This window comes from Fukomys damarensis, unplaced genomic scaffold (genome assembly GCF_012274545.1).
Source record: "Fukomys damarensis isolate Sample0158 unplaced genomic scaffold, DMR_v1.0_HiC HiC_scaffold_31, whole genome shotgun sequence".
Classification (NCBI taxonomy): Eukaryota; Metazoa; Chordata; class Mammalia; order Rodentia; family Bathyergidae; genus Fukomys; species Fukomys damarensis.
In genome coordinates, this window is record NW_022900943.1 from 24,043,427 (window position 1) to 24,061,616 (window position 18,190).

The 18,190-nt window shown below is 40.3% G+C and overlaps 1 protein-coding gene across 2 annotated transcripts in view; it reads left to right on the plus strand.

Annotated features, from left to right (window-relative positions):
- The window catches only part of Gcnt1 (glucosaminyl (N-acetyl) transferase 1), a 30,425-nt gene extending 12,499 nt beyond the window's left edge, over window positions 1–17,926 (plus strand). For both annotated transcript variants that reach the window (XM_010625370.2, XM_010625379.2), the window contains exons 2-3: window positions 14,876–15,028; window positions 16,078–17,926. In XM_010625370.2, the coding sequence (XP_010623672.1) occupies window positions 16,234–17,520 (1,287 nt within the window). In that variant the 5' untranslated portion in view covers window positions 14,876–15,028; window positions 16,078–16,233 and the 3' untranslated portion in view covers window positions 17,521–17,926. The remainder of the gene's footprint in view (window positions 1–14,875; window positions 15,029–16,077) is intronic.
- The last annotated feature ends 264 nt before the right edge of the window (window positions 17,927–18,190 follow it).

Consider the following 18,190-nt stretch of genomic DNA (forward strand, 5'->3'; position numbering starts at 1 on the left):
TCTGCAAAGCAGCTAAAGCCTCAGTTTCCTTAACTGTGAAGTGAGACTAAAAATAGCTACTTACAGGATGGTTGTGAGAGTGAAATAGAAAATGGAGATAAAATGCTTGGCGAAGTACTTGCTGATGACTACTATTGATGGCTACCTACTTTCTGAGATAACTTTGTCCACAGACCATCTATCTGATATCAGCTTTAAAGGAAGTAAAAAAGGAAGTTTTTACAGTCCTAAATGAGTACTGCAGCAATGCATGAATATGTATCAATTTCAAAAGCTGTGAGGTAAAAACATTTTCAGACTTGAGGAAATAGAGCATTAGTCCTTTGGCTGGACTTCCCCTTCATCCCCTACACCCCTCACAGGAGGCCCAGTTGTCCTAGTAAGCAGCCAGCCTCTCCCCTCCCCTCCCCTCACACACCTACTAAAGAATGGCAATGTGGCTTATCACTCAGGAACTGGCAGCCTTGAACCGAATCCAACCACTCCGTTTCTTGTATAGATGAGGAGAATGAAGTTCAAAAAGATCAGGATCCATTCCAAAGGCAGAATGAGCACACTACCTGGTATGGGGTCAGTCGTTTTGGATTTCCTTATAAATACTCATCCTGCACAACTGCTTTGAATTCGTATTCCACTGCCCTGACACACTGTGATTTAGAACACTAAGACACTATACTTTAGCTTCCATTTCTAGAAGAGAAGGGAATCTAGAAAGTACATTTGACCCCCCCACAAAAAAATCCAGGATGCTGCCCCACATTTTGGGGATGTGAGAAGGAATGAATTTTGAAATGTCTGGACGTGTGTGTGTGAGAGAGAGACAGGGTATATTGGAGGTCAAGCCCAGGGCCTCACACACTCTAGGGAAGCCCTGTCACTGAGTTATATACTATACTCTCACCCCTTTTTATTTTGTTTTGAGATATGGTCTTGCTGAGTCTCTCAGGCTGAACTCAAATTTGCAATCTTCTTGCCTCAGCCTCACAAGTAGCTGGGATTACAGGTGTGCACTACTGCACCAGATAGTTTAAAATTTTTTTTTACTAATTGTGTAAGCTTTTGGTAGTCCCAGAGAGTGGGGTGAGTAGAGGGGAAATGGAAAGAGTCAAAGACCAGATCCTTATGAAACCATAGCTCAGAAAGGTTAAACCACCTGCAGAAACCACACAGTAAGACTTACCCTCTTCTCCATTTGACTTCACATTTCTCTTTGATATGTGGCCTTTAGTAGTGAGTGACGCTGGATTTCACAGAAAGGGCAGTTATTGTTGGGTAAGAGAGGAACCACATGGAAGACTTGGGGCTGGACTTTAAACATGCTAAAGGGAACTAGGCAGAAAGCACTTACTTCTCAAACTTGCTAATGATTAGCCTTTCTAGTCATCACTTTGAATGAGAATTCTTTCTGTGATCATCACCTCTAGCAAACTGGAAATCCAGAATTTGGGGGCCACCTCTAAAACCAAGAAAGAATATATGATTTTTGAGTTAGAATTTCTGGAGCTAAGGACGGATTTGGAAGGCTGCAGTATTTAAAATTGGGATTGTTGAGAAGCCCCAGGTCCTGTTGGCTGAATGACAAACAGAATGGGCTGCAGCTTCAGGGTCAGGGTGGAGAGACCAGGGCCGCTGTAAGAGGTCTCTGATAAGGAATTGTTCTTAATGTGTGGCCTAGTTTTCTCATCTGTAAAAGTAAGAGTGGGAAAAATGAACTATAGAGTAATTTTCCAGTCTAACATTTTGTTTCCATACAATTGTGGTGGTGTACTCAGCACTATATACTATCTATTTTGAGATTCTTTAAGAAAGAAATGTATTACTCTTCAGTCTGGAATGTTGAAGTGGACAATACCATCTTTTGTACTCTTCTTTGGCCTGAAGTGGTAATGAGGTTGATTTATGTTGAAAGATTCTCTTAGTTTTTGGTGTGTACGTAAATAGAAATAATTTTGTCAGCCTCTGCAAATGACCTCATCTGCCCAAGAGAACAGGTTTTTCCCATATGAAAGGTATTTTAGCTATTACTCATACTTGAGAAAACTAGGACAACAATAAAGTCAAATGGGCTAAACAGGAAACACAGCAGTCTTTAAGAAGGGATCTTACAAATGTCTAAATTGTCATGCTACTAATCTCTGGAAAGGTCTCCTTTTTACTATTTTTAACTTCAGACAACATGCGTTCATGCCAATCTTCTCCTAATACACTTCCTCCAATATCTATCTTTTAAATTAGTGTGAAAAGCCCTTTAAGTAGCATTTTTCTGGGCTGGGGACATAGTTCAGTGCTTGAGTGCTGCCTGTCATGCACAAGGTCTATAACATTCTCCATCTAACTGTACTCTGACCGCACTAAAGGTTTGTCTAGTCCAGCTGTGGGGCAGCTGCTTCTAGCTTTTTAACAAAGAGGTCAAGAATACATAACACCCTGAGTGAAAACTGTGTCACTGATGGAGGAAGGAAGTTCGGAGGCATTGTGTTCTCTCACAGTGCAGCCTAAGCACCTCACACATTTGTAGAACTTCTCATTGTCTAGGTAGAAACTCTGCCTTTTTTATTGTAGCTCTCCATTCATCCTTTCCCCTACCCCAGCCCCCACAGCCCTCAGAAACCATATTCTCCTTTCTGCCTCTGTGAATTTTGCTTCTCTTGTTGTTTCTTGTGAGTGATATCTCACAGCACCTTTACTTTCACGTCTGGTTTATTTCACTCCCCTTTCTTTTCCTCTTTCCCTTCATGGCCCACTTCCTGCTCTCCTCCCTTCTTTCCTTTCTTGTGTTCTTCCTGTACTGGGGATTGAACCCAGGCCTTTGTACTGAGCTACACCCCGAGGCTTACATTTTATTTATTTATCTTTTATTTTGAAACAGGCTCTTGTCCTATCTCAGCCTCCCAGAATGCTAAGATGATAGAGTTTTGTGTCACTACCTGGCACTCACTCCTTCTTAAGGCTGAATGGTATTCTTCTGTTTATCATTTTACCGTCCTAATTCTTATAGCGTATTCATTCTGATGTTAAGTGCAATTAGGGACCTCTTTGGTGGAATGAAAAATTTGTAAGGGTAAAGCCAGAAATGTTTTCAACATTAAATTGTAAGTTTAAAGATAAGTTGGATAAAAGGTATTGATAATTGAGAAATGAGATAGCAAGGGATCTGGGATTAGTGGGACATCTGTTATGGAAAAATACTATACAAATATTGAACCTCAAGGACTCATTGTAGGGTCTTTGAAATGATGAGGGAAATGCAGCTCTTCTTTTCCTCATTTTCACTTTCACTCTACTGCCCAGCTGGACCCTGTGGCTTCACACCCTCCAGCTTTGGCCTGGATGCACGGCACTGCCCGCTCTGCTGGAGGAGAGGCCTCAGAGAGGTCCAGCTCATGCACCATGTGTGGCCCTGCCATGCGCCCCTATCATGGGGACTGAACCCAGGGCCTTCAGACGGAGCTACATCTGAGTCCTTTCATTTTTTATTCTGAGTCAGTGTCTCCTTAATCTGCTTGGGCAGGAGTCAAACTTGGAATCTTACTGCCCTAGCCTCCTAGGTGCTGGGATTGTAGGCATGTGACACCACCCCTGGTTCTCCTCTTGATTTTTGATTCCATTTATAGAGTCTCCAGGTTCATAAGAAAAGGCTTAACGGAGCTAGTGATTAGGTTATTGTCATTCTTTCGAGCTGTTATTTGGTGTTTAAAGAGGGGATTAGGTGAATAGTGTAGGTTTTTAGTTTTTGTGTGTGTGTGTGTGTGCATGCATGCGTGAAAGAACAGGAAGGCACAAAGAAGACAAAATGAATCTAGTTTCTGGTTTCCATGTACTTGCTGTTTTCAAAGGAAAGTTCCAGAACAGCGACTTGATTCCTCCTCAGTTTCCTTCCTTTTAGGGAATGGCTTGAGCATTTCCGTAATTACTGGGTCAAACTTCATTCTACAGGTGAAGGATCCTCTGAGAGGAGGGCAGAGCTGGCCCTTGGTGACATAGTAGAGTGAGGAAAGAGGTCTTTCGGGTTACAGAACACGAGTGGCAAAACTGCTGTTCTTTCTCACTCACCTTCCTCTTCTTTTAAACTCTCTTTACTGCACATTGCAATCTCTGTTTCCTTTCAGGCTTCCTTTGCTTTAGGTTTCTACTTCCTGAGCAGCAATAAAAAGTGGGGGATGCATTTCTCTCTTAATATCTGTCCTACCCACATGTGAGAGTCAGATCCATTTTAATCAGCTGTTCTTCTTCAGTCTTTTCCAATCAGTGGTAAACTTAGAGCTTTACATTTGTGGCACACACTAGGGGATGGTTTATCTTTCCTACCCTTGTGTGTGGGGGGGCAGAGAGGCTAGGTTTTAGTGCCTTTTGTAGGCTGTCACTGTGCTCCTGTCCTTGGTTGTACCTTTGGGGAGGAAAGGCCATGAGAAAAGAGAGGAACAAATAGTATTTCCATGAAAAAGTGAAATGCAAGGGTTAATTATTTGGGATTTTATATCATCAAACTACTGTGATGAGCAAATGAAATACAAGTCTATGGAAATTTTATGTCATTAACTCAGTTAAGAAGAGCAATTTTTTTCCTCCTGGATGTGACTTCACAGTTGAAACCAGTTTTCTTTATTTCATCTAATTTAAGTCAGGAAGAGGGCATTGGAAATTTTATTAATTATACTTTTATACCTCTAAATTTTGTATTATTATAAAATATGCTATATATATGAACATGATAAATAGTGAATAGAATCGTTAAAAGAAAAGAATGGAGAAAAGGAAATTTCAATACCTATTCTGCTTATTAAGATTTTAAAATATTGATTTATAACATTTATATTTAAAAAATTGATTAACCATCTCCATAACTCTTATCACTACTTCTAAACTTGACTTACAAAGTCCTTTTTTTAAATCAAAGTGATAAATATATCTTTCTTTCTTTCTTGGTACTGGGGATCAAACTCGGGTCCTTGTGCTTGCGAGGCAGGTGGCAGAACCACTGAGCTAAATCCCCAGCCCTTTATATATTACTTTAAAAGGCAGATAATTCCACAGGAATGCCAAGAACTATAAATGGTCTAAGATTTTCCCCTATGTGGAAGCTAACATGTCTGCTACAATTTTTGTGGATCCCGCAGAAGACAGAAATTTCCTGGCCCGGAGAGGAAAGACTGAAGATCATCATTTTCCTCGTGGGTTTCTCAAGCCCTCATTCCCACAGGGCAACCTGAAGAGGGGAAAATGATAACTGTGCAATCAGTGGGTTGTATTATGGGAAAGGAAACCTGAATTTGGGGAACCTGAATCTTTCATAGTGGATGCAATGCATGCTGTGCTTTGTTCCAGGCAACATTATCTTTTTTTTTTTTTTTTTTTTTTTTTTTTTTTTGTTTTTTTTTTTTTGGGGTTTTTTTTTTTTTTTTTTTTTTTTTTCTTTTCTTTTATGTGTGTGTTGTTCTGGGGATAAAACTCAGGGCTTTGCACATGTTAGTCAAAAATTCTCTACCACTGAGCTATACTCCCAACCCTATCTTATCTTTATTGGACTGTCAAGTAAGACGGCTTATCTTTAATAAGGAGGGAAACAATATCTCTATCTTTAAAGGTAGTTTGTTATAAAAAAACAAAAAACGAAACAAAACAAAACAAAAAACTTGAAAAAATAGTCCATAGCAAAAAAAGCAGTTAGTGTCTCACTGGCAAGAACAGGAATTTGTGAGGCCTATAAAAAATTATTTCCCAACAGTTTCAGTTACAAAAAACAATGTTCTTCTCCCAGTGGCCTGAGAACTTTCTATTCCCTATTGTGCAATAAAAATATGTGAGTCACATGTGATAGCTTTCTAGCAATATCCTTAAAGAGCAAAGAGAAACAGGTAAAATTAATTTTAAGATAGATGAACATCTCTAATTTGAGAATCCAAAATCTGAAGTGCTCCAAATTCTGAAATTTTTTGAGCACTGACATAGATACCACAATTGTAAAATTCCTCACCTGACCTGGTGTGACTCATCATGGTAAAAACATAGGTGGAGTAAAAAATGTTATCTAAAATTGCCTTCAGGCTGGTGTGTACAAGGTGTATACATGAAACTTAAATGAAGTTTGTGTTCATCCCTGAAATATCCCATCATGCATATATTTGCACATATTCCAAAATCTGAAAAAATTGTGAAACTCACAGTACTGTGGATCCCAAGCATTTCAGATAAGAGATGCTCACCTGTATTACCTTTAACATAGTCTATCAAAATGTTGTCATTTTAATATATAAGCAATATAAACATTGGTTAATGAGGCCTATGTGTCTAATCCACAGCGGTATAGTATGTCATTAATCCCAGTGTGTCCATTCAAGTGAAATGTGGCTACTGTGCAGGACAACGTAGTCCTGGAGGTATCCATTTTCAACTTTTTCTAGGTTTCTTTGAATGCATATTTCTAACTCTCTGAAGAATATACTTACGCTTTCTATATTATTTGGTTTTAAATTCTTTGTACTGTTATGAAGGATACAATTCTCTCTTTACCTCAACGCTCCTGCAGTAGTTGCACTTAATTCTCGGTCCTCTCTTGTCCTCAAATGAATGGTTCTGAGAAGTGTTTGCTTTCATCACTGTGTATATCCCAGAGATTATTGAGAATCACAAAAAAACTTTTGCATAGGTAGAATATATCTTTTCATATTTATTCTATTAGAAATCAAAATAGAAAAATTACTTTTGTGAAAAGTAACAATGATAAATCCTGTACATGTTGTTTTTTTTATGAAAATCTTTTTATAAATCGGGTGAATAGCAATATTTTATATTTTTATCACCTCATTTTAATGTTTGGCTTACTAGAAAACAGTCAGGTTTTCATATTTGTGCTGCATTCATTCTGTTGAGAAATCACATATCATGCAACTCCTGGAAACTTGCACTGTGTATAATAAAAAAGTGAATAGGCTGGATAGTGTCCTGGTATTCATTATGGAAAGAGTTTAGGGATCTTTGGTATATATTACATACTATTTGTTGCACCTAACTTAGTGTTTCTATCTTGACCATATATATGCTGAGTATAGCATACTATGATTTCTTTAATTATGCTTATTTTTGTGTTCCTCAGAGTTAATTTCTTTTCTTTTTCCCCCTGTGGTACGAAGACTAGGACCCAGGGGCACTCTACCACTAAATTACATTCCCAGTCCTTTTTACCTTTTATTTTGGGATAAGAGCTCATTAAGTTGCCCAAGCTGGACTCAAACCTGGCAGCCTCCTAGTTCAGCCTCCCTAGTAACTGGGATTACAGATGTGCACCGCTGTGCACAGTTTATTTTCATGTTTCTGCTGTTGTTTACTGTGTATATTTTACTCATTTGACTCTGACCTTTACCTTAGTTGTCAAAATACCTTGTAAATACATTTGTGTGTGAGAAAGATTCTGTTTTAAAACAGCTTTTAAAAAAATCATCTTCTGGAACCCTTCCATCCTTGCTTTTGTTACAGTGATTTCTCCCAAGTGCATAGCTGTTATTCTGGGGTTGCTTTTCCTAATAATGCTAGGATTTCTGATGCATCTCTTTTATATTGGGTCCCTCAAGTAATTTCTGAGTCCTCTGTCTTTCTCTTGATATGCAGTATATGACAGATTTGGGGACGAGATTGCATTGCTTTGAATCCTAGCCTTTTGGCTTACTTAATTACGTGACATTGGGAAATTAGATGATCTCTTATGCCCCAGTTTTCCCGTTTGGAAACTAATACTTTCAGTGTGGGCTTCTCATAGAGACTCTCTAGCTAATATAGATGAGTCACTTGGAGGGTTCCTGGAGCTACACCAAGCACTGCAAAGCACTGGTGCTCTTGTGCTTCTTGTTATCATAGTTACATGGTGGAATATTTCTTGGAATTAGTATTTGGTGGCGTACTTCTTGCACGAGTCTTCTGAGAAGTGACTTTTTTATGAAAATGCTTTTACTCTATATTCATTAGAAGCAGGGCGAGTTATAGAATTCCAGGTTGAAAATCATTTCTCTCGGGTGCTGTGGCAGTGCTGTAGTTTATCCTGGCTCCCAGCAGCAGCTGTCCTATGACTTGGGTTGTCTCAGCCTCCCTCCTCGCTTTCTGAGACCTTTGGATCAGTCGCCATTTATTTCCTCTAACTCAAATTTTTCATGCTGTTTCTTCAACTTTATTCTTGTGTTGGTTATCGTTAGACTTTTAGGGCTGGGTATCACAAGTCCTGAGTTCCATACCCTGCACTGCAAAAAGAAAAAGAAAGGAAGGAAAGAAAGAAAGAGAGGGAGAAAGAGAAAAAGAAAGAAAGAAAAAAGAAAGAAGGAAGGAAGAAACAGTATGCTTTTAAATTTCTCTAGTGCCTGCAAGTGTGGGGGACCAGCAGTCAAAGGGAAGAAGGGTTAAATGCTGACTCTGGCAGAGGAATGTGAGCTTCTTTTGGGAGATTTTATTCATTCAACAAATACTGTTGCTGATTCTCTGTGTTTGGCACTGAGATACAAGGTTCCGAAGAGGGACACGTAGTTTTGGCTTTCTTCTCCCTTCAGTACACAATCTGGCTTTCATTGTAATATTCATCCAGAAAGTCCCCTTTCCAAAGGGAGTACAGAACATAATCCAGGGCTGACCATGAAAGGTTTTTAATTACCGAATGTTTCCCTCACTGGGCTCCAAGAAGACTCTAGAATGAGTTCTGGGAGATAGCAGCCTCAACTGTGGAGTCAGGCCCCCCACGTCCCCATTTTCTCTTTCTCTTTTTGGTGGTTCTACATGTTGAACCCAGGGGTGCTGTACAACCGAACTACATTCCTGTCTCTTTTTATATTTTTGAGACAGGTTTTGATACATTGCTCAGGCTGGCCTTAAACTTGGAATCTTCCTGCCTCTGCTTGCCAGTAGCACCTCCTCCCACTGGGCTAGGTGTTTTAGATCATAATGCCAAGTGAGGAAGACCCCAAGAGCTTTCCCTGACCAGTCTGGAGGGCCAGTCATACTTAGGGTCTCAGTTTGTGCCAAGGTGAGACCTCACAGAGGCTGAGCAGCTCTCCGCAGCGGCTGAGAGACAGCCAGAGGTGTCCTAGGGGGCCAAGCCCAGGCAGGATGGAGGAGGCCGGCACCTTGGGAGGGTGTGAGGTGAAGGCCCACATGGCAGAAGACGGGCAGAATAACAAGCCTCCGTGGCCTATATCAGGTGGCAGTAGGGCTGCCTCACAGAATCAGGATCCGAGACACTTGTACAGCTTTGGCATCGGTCACAGCAACTTCTGGGCCACAGAATAGTAGCCCTTGGAACATTGATGCAGCTGAGCCCAGGACACTTTCCTGGGACTGAAAGCCAGCAGGGCAAACTTAGACCACATTCCGGGTGTGTGCGTACCCACGCTGATGCGTATGTGCATTTGTGTGCGTTTGTGTATTTTTAAAGAAAGTATTTGCACATCTTTAAATAATAGCACACTACATAAAGTTTGCCATATTTATTCATACGATATATATTATTTCTTTGTAACTCTCAAATTTTTGCTTCGCCTGTTTGCCTCCCTCCCTCTCTCCCTTTCTCCCTCTCTTCCTTTATTTCTTTCTTTCTTCCTCTCTCTCTTCTTTCCTCCCTTCCTTCCTTCTGACAAGGTATTTTTGAATTGCCCAGACAGTCCTCAAACTCAAAATCCTCAGCCTCCTAAGCACCATTTTGCCTGGTGGCTATTTCCTTTCTTTTTATTGTAAAAGGAATTAAGGAAAATATAGCCTGAACCACACGTTGCTCATTTATTTAAATTTTTTCCCATGCCCTTGTCTATATAGTGATGTTTCTCTAAGTTAACTTACAGTAAGTAGTAGCAAGTGTATGATACTGGGATAAATATGATTTTTTTTTAGAATCTGGTTCATTTTGAAATATAGAACTGCATGCTAAGCATCCCTAGTAGATTTTGGTTTTGAAATGCCACTATCACTCTTATTTTCTACATTATAGGTCCCCTCAAGTTTGTGCTTATTTTCAAACTGAAATCTCCATCCAATAATCAGTGGTTTGGGACCCTTTCTTAGAAGAATATTCGTACATATTTATCACTATGAAAATAATCCTGCACGGGGTTGTACCCTTAACCCCTGCTTTGCTATTTCTACCATGTTGAGCTGTTAACCACAAGGGGTTGGTAGTAAAATAAAATTAGAAACAGGTCTTTATCTCCCAGCAGCAAAGTAATCCAGAGCACTTTCCTACGTTGCTGTGTCTCAGATGTACCTCTTTCTGTTTCCATCTTTCCTGCTGCTCTGTGTCCCTAACACTGTATCTCTTCACCACCACCACTCCCAAATGGGGATGGAACCGAGACCCTTGCGCATGGTTTTACTGAATTTCAGTTGATAAATAGCATTTACATTACAACTGTTCTTCAGACTTAAGTCATGGGGTACATAATGATTGCTTTTTTCATCACTCCATGACTCTGATTTCTTTGAGTCCATAATTATGCCTCTAACTCCCTTCATTGGCTATATTTCAAGGTAGTTATCATTAATGCAGCTCCGCAGTCTGCCCGCTGTTTAAGTTGGCTTTCAGCACATGCTTATTCTCATGATTATCCCAGCAGTTTTGCCTTTGTGAAGACATTGCCAGGGCCTCTGACCTGCTCCAGGCTACATGAGTGTCTGCTGGCCCTCCAGCATTCTCCCAGGGTTCCCTTTTCTCTCTGCGTGTGTCAGATCTGCCTTCTGATTCTTACTGATGGCTTCCTTTTCTTGATTATTACTCCAGGGTTGACGAGACTCATTTTCCAGTAGCTTCCTGAGAAAGCATGCATAAAGGCAAATATTTTGAGATACTCACCTCCAAACGTTTTTTATTTTACCCTTCATTTGATTAGTAGGTCACCTGGCTCTAAGAAATCTCAGCTGGAATGTAGTTTCCATTTGCACTTTGAAGGACTGCTTCCTTTCTTTTGGTTTCTCTGGTTGAATTTTGTGAGCATTCTGCTTCTGAATCCATTGTACGTGGCTTTAGCTCCCTGCTCTGGAAGCCTGTGTGATCCTCTTTCCCCAGAGTTCTGACATTTCCTGACTGATGAGTTCATCCTTGAATGGTTCTGATTTCATCCACTGTGCCAGGACTCCGGAGGATTTTGCAATCTGGAAAACACTCCTTCATTTTGGGAAGGATTCTTGAATTATTTAATTCATGATGTCCTTCCTTTTTCCAGTTTTTCTTTTTTTTCTTGCTGGAGCTCCTATTATTTAAATGGTGGATCTCTTGGACTGGTTCTTTAAATTACTATATATATTTTCTCTCTTACTTTTCCACTGATCAGTTTGTTTGTTTAACACCACGAGATTTTTTTTTTCCCCTAGTTTATCTTCTGTTGAGTTGTTCATTTTTGGTATGATGTAATTAATTTTTAAGAGCTCCTTTTTTATTTGCTAGGTGTTCTGTGGTTTCCTGTTTGTTCTCATCCTCTATTGCTGTGAGGCAAACCACCTCAGATGTAGCAACATTCAGCTTTGCCATTTCATTTTTTGCTCATACGTTCTGTGGTTAAGACTGACATCATCCAGTGGCTTCTCGCTGTTGTGCATGGTACCTGGGGTGGGTATGAAAGCTGGGTTCCCCTGGGACTGTTGACTAGGTTACCAGATCTGACCTCTACATGGCTTCCAGTGTCATGAAAGCTTGTTCTAAAAGGAGGTTCTAGGGAGCAAATTTTCCAGGGTAACCAAATGGAGGGTGTTTTATGTGACCTAGCTTGGCCATGACAGTTTTCTACCAAAATCTATTGGTCAACATAAAACTAAAAGGGGAGGAAATGCAACTATTTCTTGACCAGGGAATGTCACAGTCCTAATGCAGAAGAACATAGGGGATGAAAGTATGGTTCTGGCTATCTTTAGAACACATATTCTTCCTCATCTATGTTTTTTTAATAAAAATAGCATCTTACCTCCTTAAGTAATGACTGGTAGATTTTTTTTTTCCTTCAGTCTGTTTCCTTTAAACTTTGAAGTAATTGCCAAAGTAAGCAGCATATTTAAGTTATTTTTTTGCCTCTTGACTCATTTGCATTCTCTAATAAAGAAATTCCTTCCCTGTCTTGCAAAGTTCTGAGCACTCATAGGGACAGAAGAGCTGGAAATGGGGAAGTGGAGGACAGTATTCATTGTGCCTGGGACCTTCTGTTTGCGGAGTGGAATGCTGCTTTCCGTAATGCCTGGGATGGCCCTGCCTGGGGAACTCTGCAGAGACTAAGTCTTGGGTCTTTTCCAGGTTCAAAGTGGAGACCCAATTGCTTTGTAAATAGCTGCCAACCCTCCTTTCAGGGGTAACCATGTCACCAGTTCCTGAATCTTTTGAAGATTCTGTAGTGTAAATAGAACTTGTTCCCTCTTTCTTTCTTTCTATCTTTTTTTTTTTTTGGAATGGGGATTGAACATGGGCCTTGAGCTTGCAAGGCAGGTGACAGCACCACTGAGCTAAATCCCGGGCCCAAGATGAATTTCTAGGAGTCAAACTTGGGGAATTTAAGCATTACTGAGCTATTCTTTCTGCCCTCTCTTCTCTCTGCTTTCCTTCTGGGACTCCTGTTCCCATTCATTGATATGGCTCATGGTTCTCACAGGTCTCTGGGGCTCCTTATTTTCAGAATCCCTTTTCTTCCTCCAGTTGGATTGCCCCAGTTGGCCTACCCTCAGCTTCCCTGATTCTTCTGTCGGTTCACACCTGCTGCCAGTACCTCTCATGAATTTTTCAGCTCAGTTATTATGACTCTTTTCAGTCCTAGCTTTCTGCTTGTTCTTTTTTTTTTTTTATAAACTTTGTTCACTGAAATTCTCCATTTGGTTAGATACCACTGTCTGTATTTTGATTCTTTAGTTCTTTAAATATGTTTATAATAGTTTATTAAAAGTGTTTGTTAACTTTAATGCCTGGCCTTCTATGGATGGTTGTTAACTACTTTTTCCCCTGATATTGGGACAGAACTTTGTATTTCTTTCTATGACCTGTAAATTTTTTTTTTCTTTTTTTTGTACCAGGGATCAAGCACAGGACCTTGTGCTTCCAAGGCAGGTGGTAGAACCATTAATTTGGGAACCTTCTGCCTCCATCTCCTGAGTAACTTGGATTATAGACATGCAGCCCTGGGTCCAGCTATATTTGTTTCTTTTTTATTCTCATTGAGTTTATCGGTACTTTTTAAGTATACAGTACCGTTACATTCATCATTCAGCTCCTGTATGACAGATCTTGGTTCTCATTTTTTCCACACACTCCTGCCATCCCTTCACCCTTTTCACCCCTCCCTATTTACAAAGACTTTGTTTCCACCTTTTTCATTTTCTCATATTTTTTCTTTTCCCTTATTTCCTTTCCCCCACCCTTCCCACTTCCCCTACACTTTTAGCCCTTTTCTTCCTACTTCACATTGTTACCTATACAATTTGGATCTTATTTACACTTTTAGTTTTACATACTATTTGATATTTACACACGTGTGTCTTATTTATTTCACTTAAGAGTATGGCCTCAATATGGATCCATTTTCCTATGAATGACTCTAGTTTCTCATTATTTATGGCTGAGTAGTATTCCATTTTATAGAAAAACCACATCTTCTTTATCCAGTCTCCAATGGATGGGCAATTGAGCTGTTTCCAAGTTTTAGTTATTACAGACTATGCTGCTATGAACATGGGTGCACATATATCACTGTGGTATGATTCTTCTAATTCTTTTGGAAAGATAACCAGCAGAGGGATGGCTGGGTCAAATGGAACCTCTATTCCTAGTTTGAGGTATCTCCATACTGATTTGCGTAGTGGTTGCACCAATCTGCACTCCCATCAAAAATGGAGAAGGGTTCCTTTTTTCCCACAACCCTGCCAACATTTGTTATTGGTTGATTTCTTGAAAGCAGCCATTCTTTGTGGAGTGAGGTGGAATCTCAGTGTTGTTTTCATCTGCATCTCTCAAATGACCAGTGATGTGGAAATTTTTTCATATATTTATTTACTGCTTTTGCTTCTTTATCTAAGAAATGTCTGTTTATTTCAGATGCCCATTTGTGAATCAGGTCTTTATATTTGGGGGGCTTGATTTTTTTTTGAGTTCTTTATACATTCTAGATAATAGTCCTTTCAGCTATGCTTGTTTCTGAGGCCACAAGTCTCTGTTCTCTCAGCTTTAAGGTTTGCTAGTGACTGGACAGAGATTTCTGTAAATTCCTAGAACTAATAAAGGGAGGAGATTATTTAAGGGTGTGTTCTTGTTTGCTGTTTTGATACTTGAGGAGTAAGAATTCGTACATATTTTAGCAGAATTATTTGCTTTTTAATCGAGATTTGCAGTGAAGCAGTGAAGATGAGGGAAGTAGGATGAGTGGTTTTTTCCAGTTGCAGGATGGTAATTAATATGCACGGAAGAATTGGATAAGCTGGATTTCCAATCTTACCAGACCATGAAACTGTTCTGGGCACACATTTTGAAAAATGCTACTAGAGTTTCCTTTCAAAAAGCTTAACCTATGACTGGGGATATAGCTTAGAGGTAGAGCACATGCCTAGTATGCTAGAGGCCCTGGGTCCAATCCTTCACACAAGCAAGCAAACACATACACACACACACACACACACAGACACACGCACACACACACAGAGCTTACCTTAAATTTCATGGTTTTTCAGACCATTCGCAATCCACAAAGATAGCATCAGGAAGAGAAAAAAAAGCACAATTGTATAGAAGGAAATTTTAAAAGAGATAAATTGGCCGGCCATAATTTTGAGCAAAATAAATAAATAAATAAATAAATGTTTAGGATTAGCTCACCAGCCTGCTCTGGGTGTGTGGATACTACAAGTGCCTATGTGTTCTTATCCCATCACACATTTGTCTTTCCAGCTCAGAGTTTAAAAGCATCGTGGGATGTGTTACCATTGCTGGATGCCTGGGAGCTTTAAGAAACTTGGTAGTATGAGATGCATTCTGAACAGCTGCAGGATGTTACCTGTACCCAGAGGGCTAACTGAACCAGACTCTCCTTAATTCTCAATGGTAAAAAGTCTAAATACTTCCTTTACATTAGTCTCTACTAGTAATGGCCAATTATTTATTTTTAGTTATATTATTAATAGTGACAGTTTATTTTCTAATGAAATATTTAAAAGCATCAGAGTTAATTCTGGTATTAAAGTCTTGCCTCAAGTCTTTGAATATCTGGTACAGATAAAATGAGTGGTATTTGAACTTGTTTTAGAACAGCACCTATTAGCTAGAGGGATAATTGCCAAGTCACAAAAATTGAATTTTTATAAGCATTTTACATAATAAAAGTTGATTGGGTCTTGGAATTTAAATACAGACAAAAGGTCTTTGTCATAACATATTTATAAAAAAGTGGTGTTTTTTCCAAGGGCTTAATTCTTAGAATTTGTTATGACCAAAATGGGAAGGGCAAGGTTATATTTTTGGTTCCTAAAGCACCTGGGATGGAGCTAACCCTAAATGTGAGGTCTGCCCACGCAGCCCCACCTCCGGGCAGTTTCAGTTGAGCCCTTTTGCTGTGTGAAAACTCAGTTGCCCATTCTTCAAGGTTTCTTAGAAGTCACGATCATTTCTAAGTATGCCCCTGTCCACCATCTTACATGACCGCCAAGCAGGCTGGGTCTAATTCTTTACCTCTTCATGGCTGCTGCTGACACCAGTGGGTTCCTCCATAGCAGGAGGAACTTAGGTGGGTAACAGTTTTAAGATAAGGGGGCATTCTTGAGGTTGGAATAGTGTAAAAACCACCAGATATGGCCAGTTCAATAATTATGGCCTGACTCAGAATATGTTTTTGCACTTCAGTATACCTGAAAGGACAGTGTTTGCTATGTCTTAGGACATCTTCATACTGGGATTTGGTGGCTGTTTCTCCTGACCTCCAACTTATAGCTTTAGTACTAAAGTTTCCTGTAAAACCACCTGCCTCCTTTCCCCTGATTAATCTACTTTGTTGCTGTTTTTGACATCTGGCCTCATAGCAAAAAAGACAGGTTTTGAGCCTGATACGATAGTATGAAAGATTATATTTGCATAAATACCATTTCTTTTTCTTTCAGTGCCATTCTGCCTTTCCAGACACCTTTGCACATCTCATAAATGCAGTCTGGCAACTCTTCAGGCTGCGACAGAAGAAAGACTGTAGGGAAGAGCATTGGTGTTAGCAGTCTAGAAGATTCCCCTTAATGAGGAAGAGTTTCTGATTGTCATTTGAAATGCTGAGGAATTTGTTACGAAGGAGACTTTTTTCTTATCCCACTAAATACTACTTCATGGTTCTTGTTTTATCCCTAGTTACATTCACTGTCTTAAGAATTCGTCAGAAACTTGAATTTGTAAGCCTCAGACACTTGGAACTTGTTGGAGAAAATCCTAGCAGTAATATTAATTGCACCAAAATTATACAGGGTGATGCAGATGAAATCCAGAAAGCAAAGCTTGAAATGCTAACGGCAAAATTTAGAAAACGCCCTCGGTGGACACCATCTGACTATATCAATATGACAAGTGACTGTACCTCTTTCATCAAGATGCGCAAATACATTACGGAACCCTTTAGTAAAGAGGAGGAAGGCTTCCCAATTGCCTATTCCATAGTGGTTCATCACAAAATTGAAATGCTTGACAGGCTCCTAAGGGCCATTTATATGCCTCAGAATTTCTACTGTATCCATGTGGACAGAAAATCAGAGGACTCTTTTATAGCTGCAGTGAAGGGCATTGCGTCCTGTTTCGGGAATGTCTTTGTGGCCAGTCAGCTGGAGAGCGTGGTCTATGCATCATGGAGTCGGGTGCAGGCCGACCTCAACTGCATGAAGGACCTCTACAGTAGGGGCACAGACTGGAAGTACTTGATCAATCTTTGTGGCATGGATTTTCCCGTTAAAACTAACCTGGAAATTGTCAGGAAGCTCAAGTCGTTCATGGGCGAAAACAACCTGGAAACGGAGAAAATGCCATCTCATAAAGCAGAAAGGTGGAAAAAGCATTATGCAGTCGTCGATGGACGGGTGATGGACACGGGGAACCCCAAAGCACAGCCTCCTCTGAAAACACCTCTTTTCTCAGGCAGTGCGTATTTTGTAGTGAGTAGGGCATTCGTGGGCTATGTGCTAGAAAACGGAGACATGCAGAAGTTCATGGAGTGGGCGCACGACACGTACAGCCCGGATGAGTACCTCTGGGCCACCATCCAAAGGATCCCCGAGGCCCCAGGCTCTCTGCCCTTGAGCTACAAGTACGACCTTTCTGACTTGCAGTCTGTTGCCAGGTTTGTCAAGTGGCAATACTTTGAAGGTGATGTTAACAAGGGCGCACCCTATCCACCCTGCGACGGCGTCCACGTGCGCAGTGTGTGTGTGTTTGGAGCTGGTGATTTGGCCTGGATGTTGGGCAAACACCACTTTTTCGCCAATAAGTTTGATGTGGATGTCGACTTCTTTGCCATCCAGTGTCTGGATGAGCATCTGAGGCATAAAGCCCTGGAGATGTTAGAACACTGACCACTGCAGGCAGTCGGAGGAGTGAGAACACTGCGCAAATGGTACCCCTGACCGCCTCCTCGGCCCTGAGGGAAGCGTCAGAACTGAACGGGGTCCTCTCTGGAGGGGAGGACTCAAGGCTGCATGATTTCTACAGAGCACAATCAGCTAGAGAGGTGACAATGATAAATGTTCATCCATGGTCAGCTCGAGGGGGCTGTTAAGGTGACTGGGAGCCCAGGGGAGGTACCGAGGTATTATTGAGAGGGGGAACAGGGTGGCCGGAGAAGAGGACCATGTGGAAATCAGCCTCAGGGACGGTTACAAAGCTCAGGGATTTAACAGAGTGAGAAATTTTTACTCGTGCCAAAATTATTTTTAGAATTTAAAATACGACAGTTTTAATGATCTGAATAAATTTATAGCAACAAACCATCGAGGGTGCAATTTATCTTATATATTTGATTTTACTCTTAACGGTTCTTGTAAATACTTTCTGCTGTGTTATTGTTAGTGTGTCTGTGTATCACCTCAGGGAACTTAAAGTAATGTTATTTAATATGTATTCTATCTTTTGCTTAAACAATGCATATTTTTTTTTTCAAAAGCAAAAGAATCAACAGTTTCTAGCTTAGTTGATTTATATGATTTATCTTCGGGTATTAAAGATTCAATGGATCAGCTGGGTGCA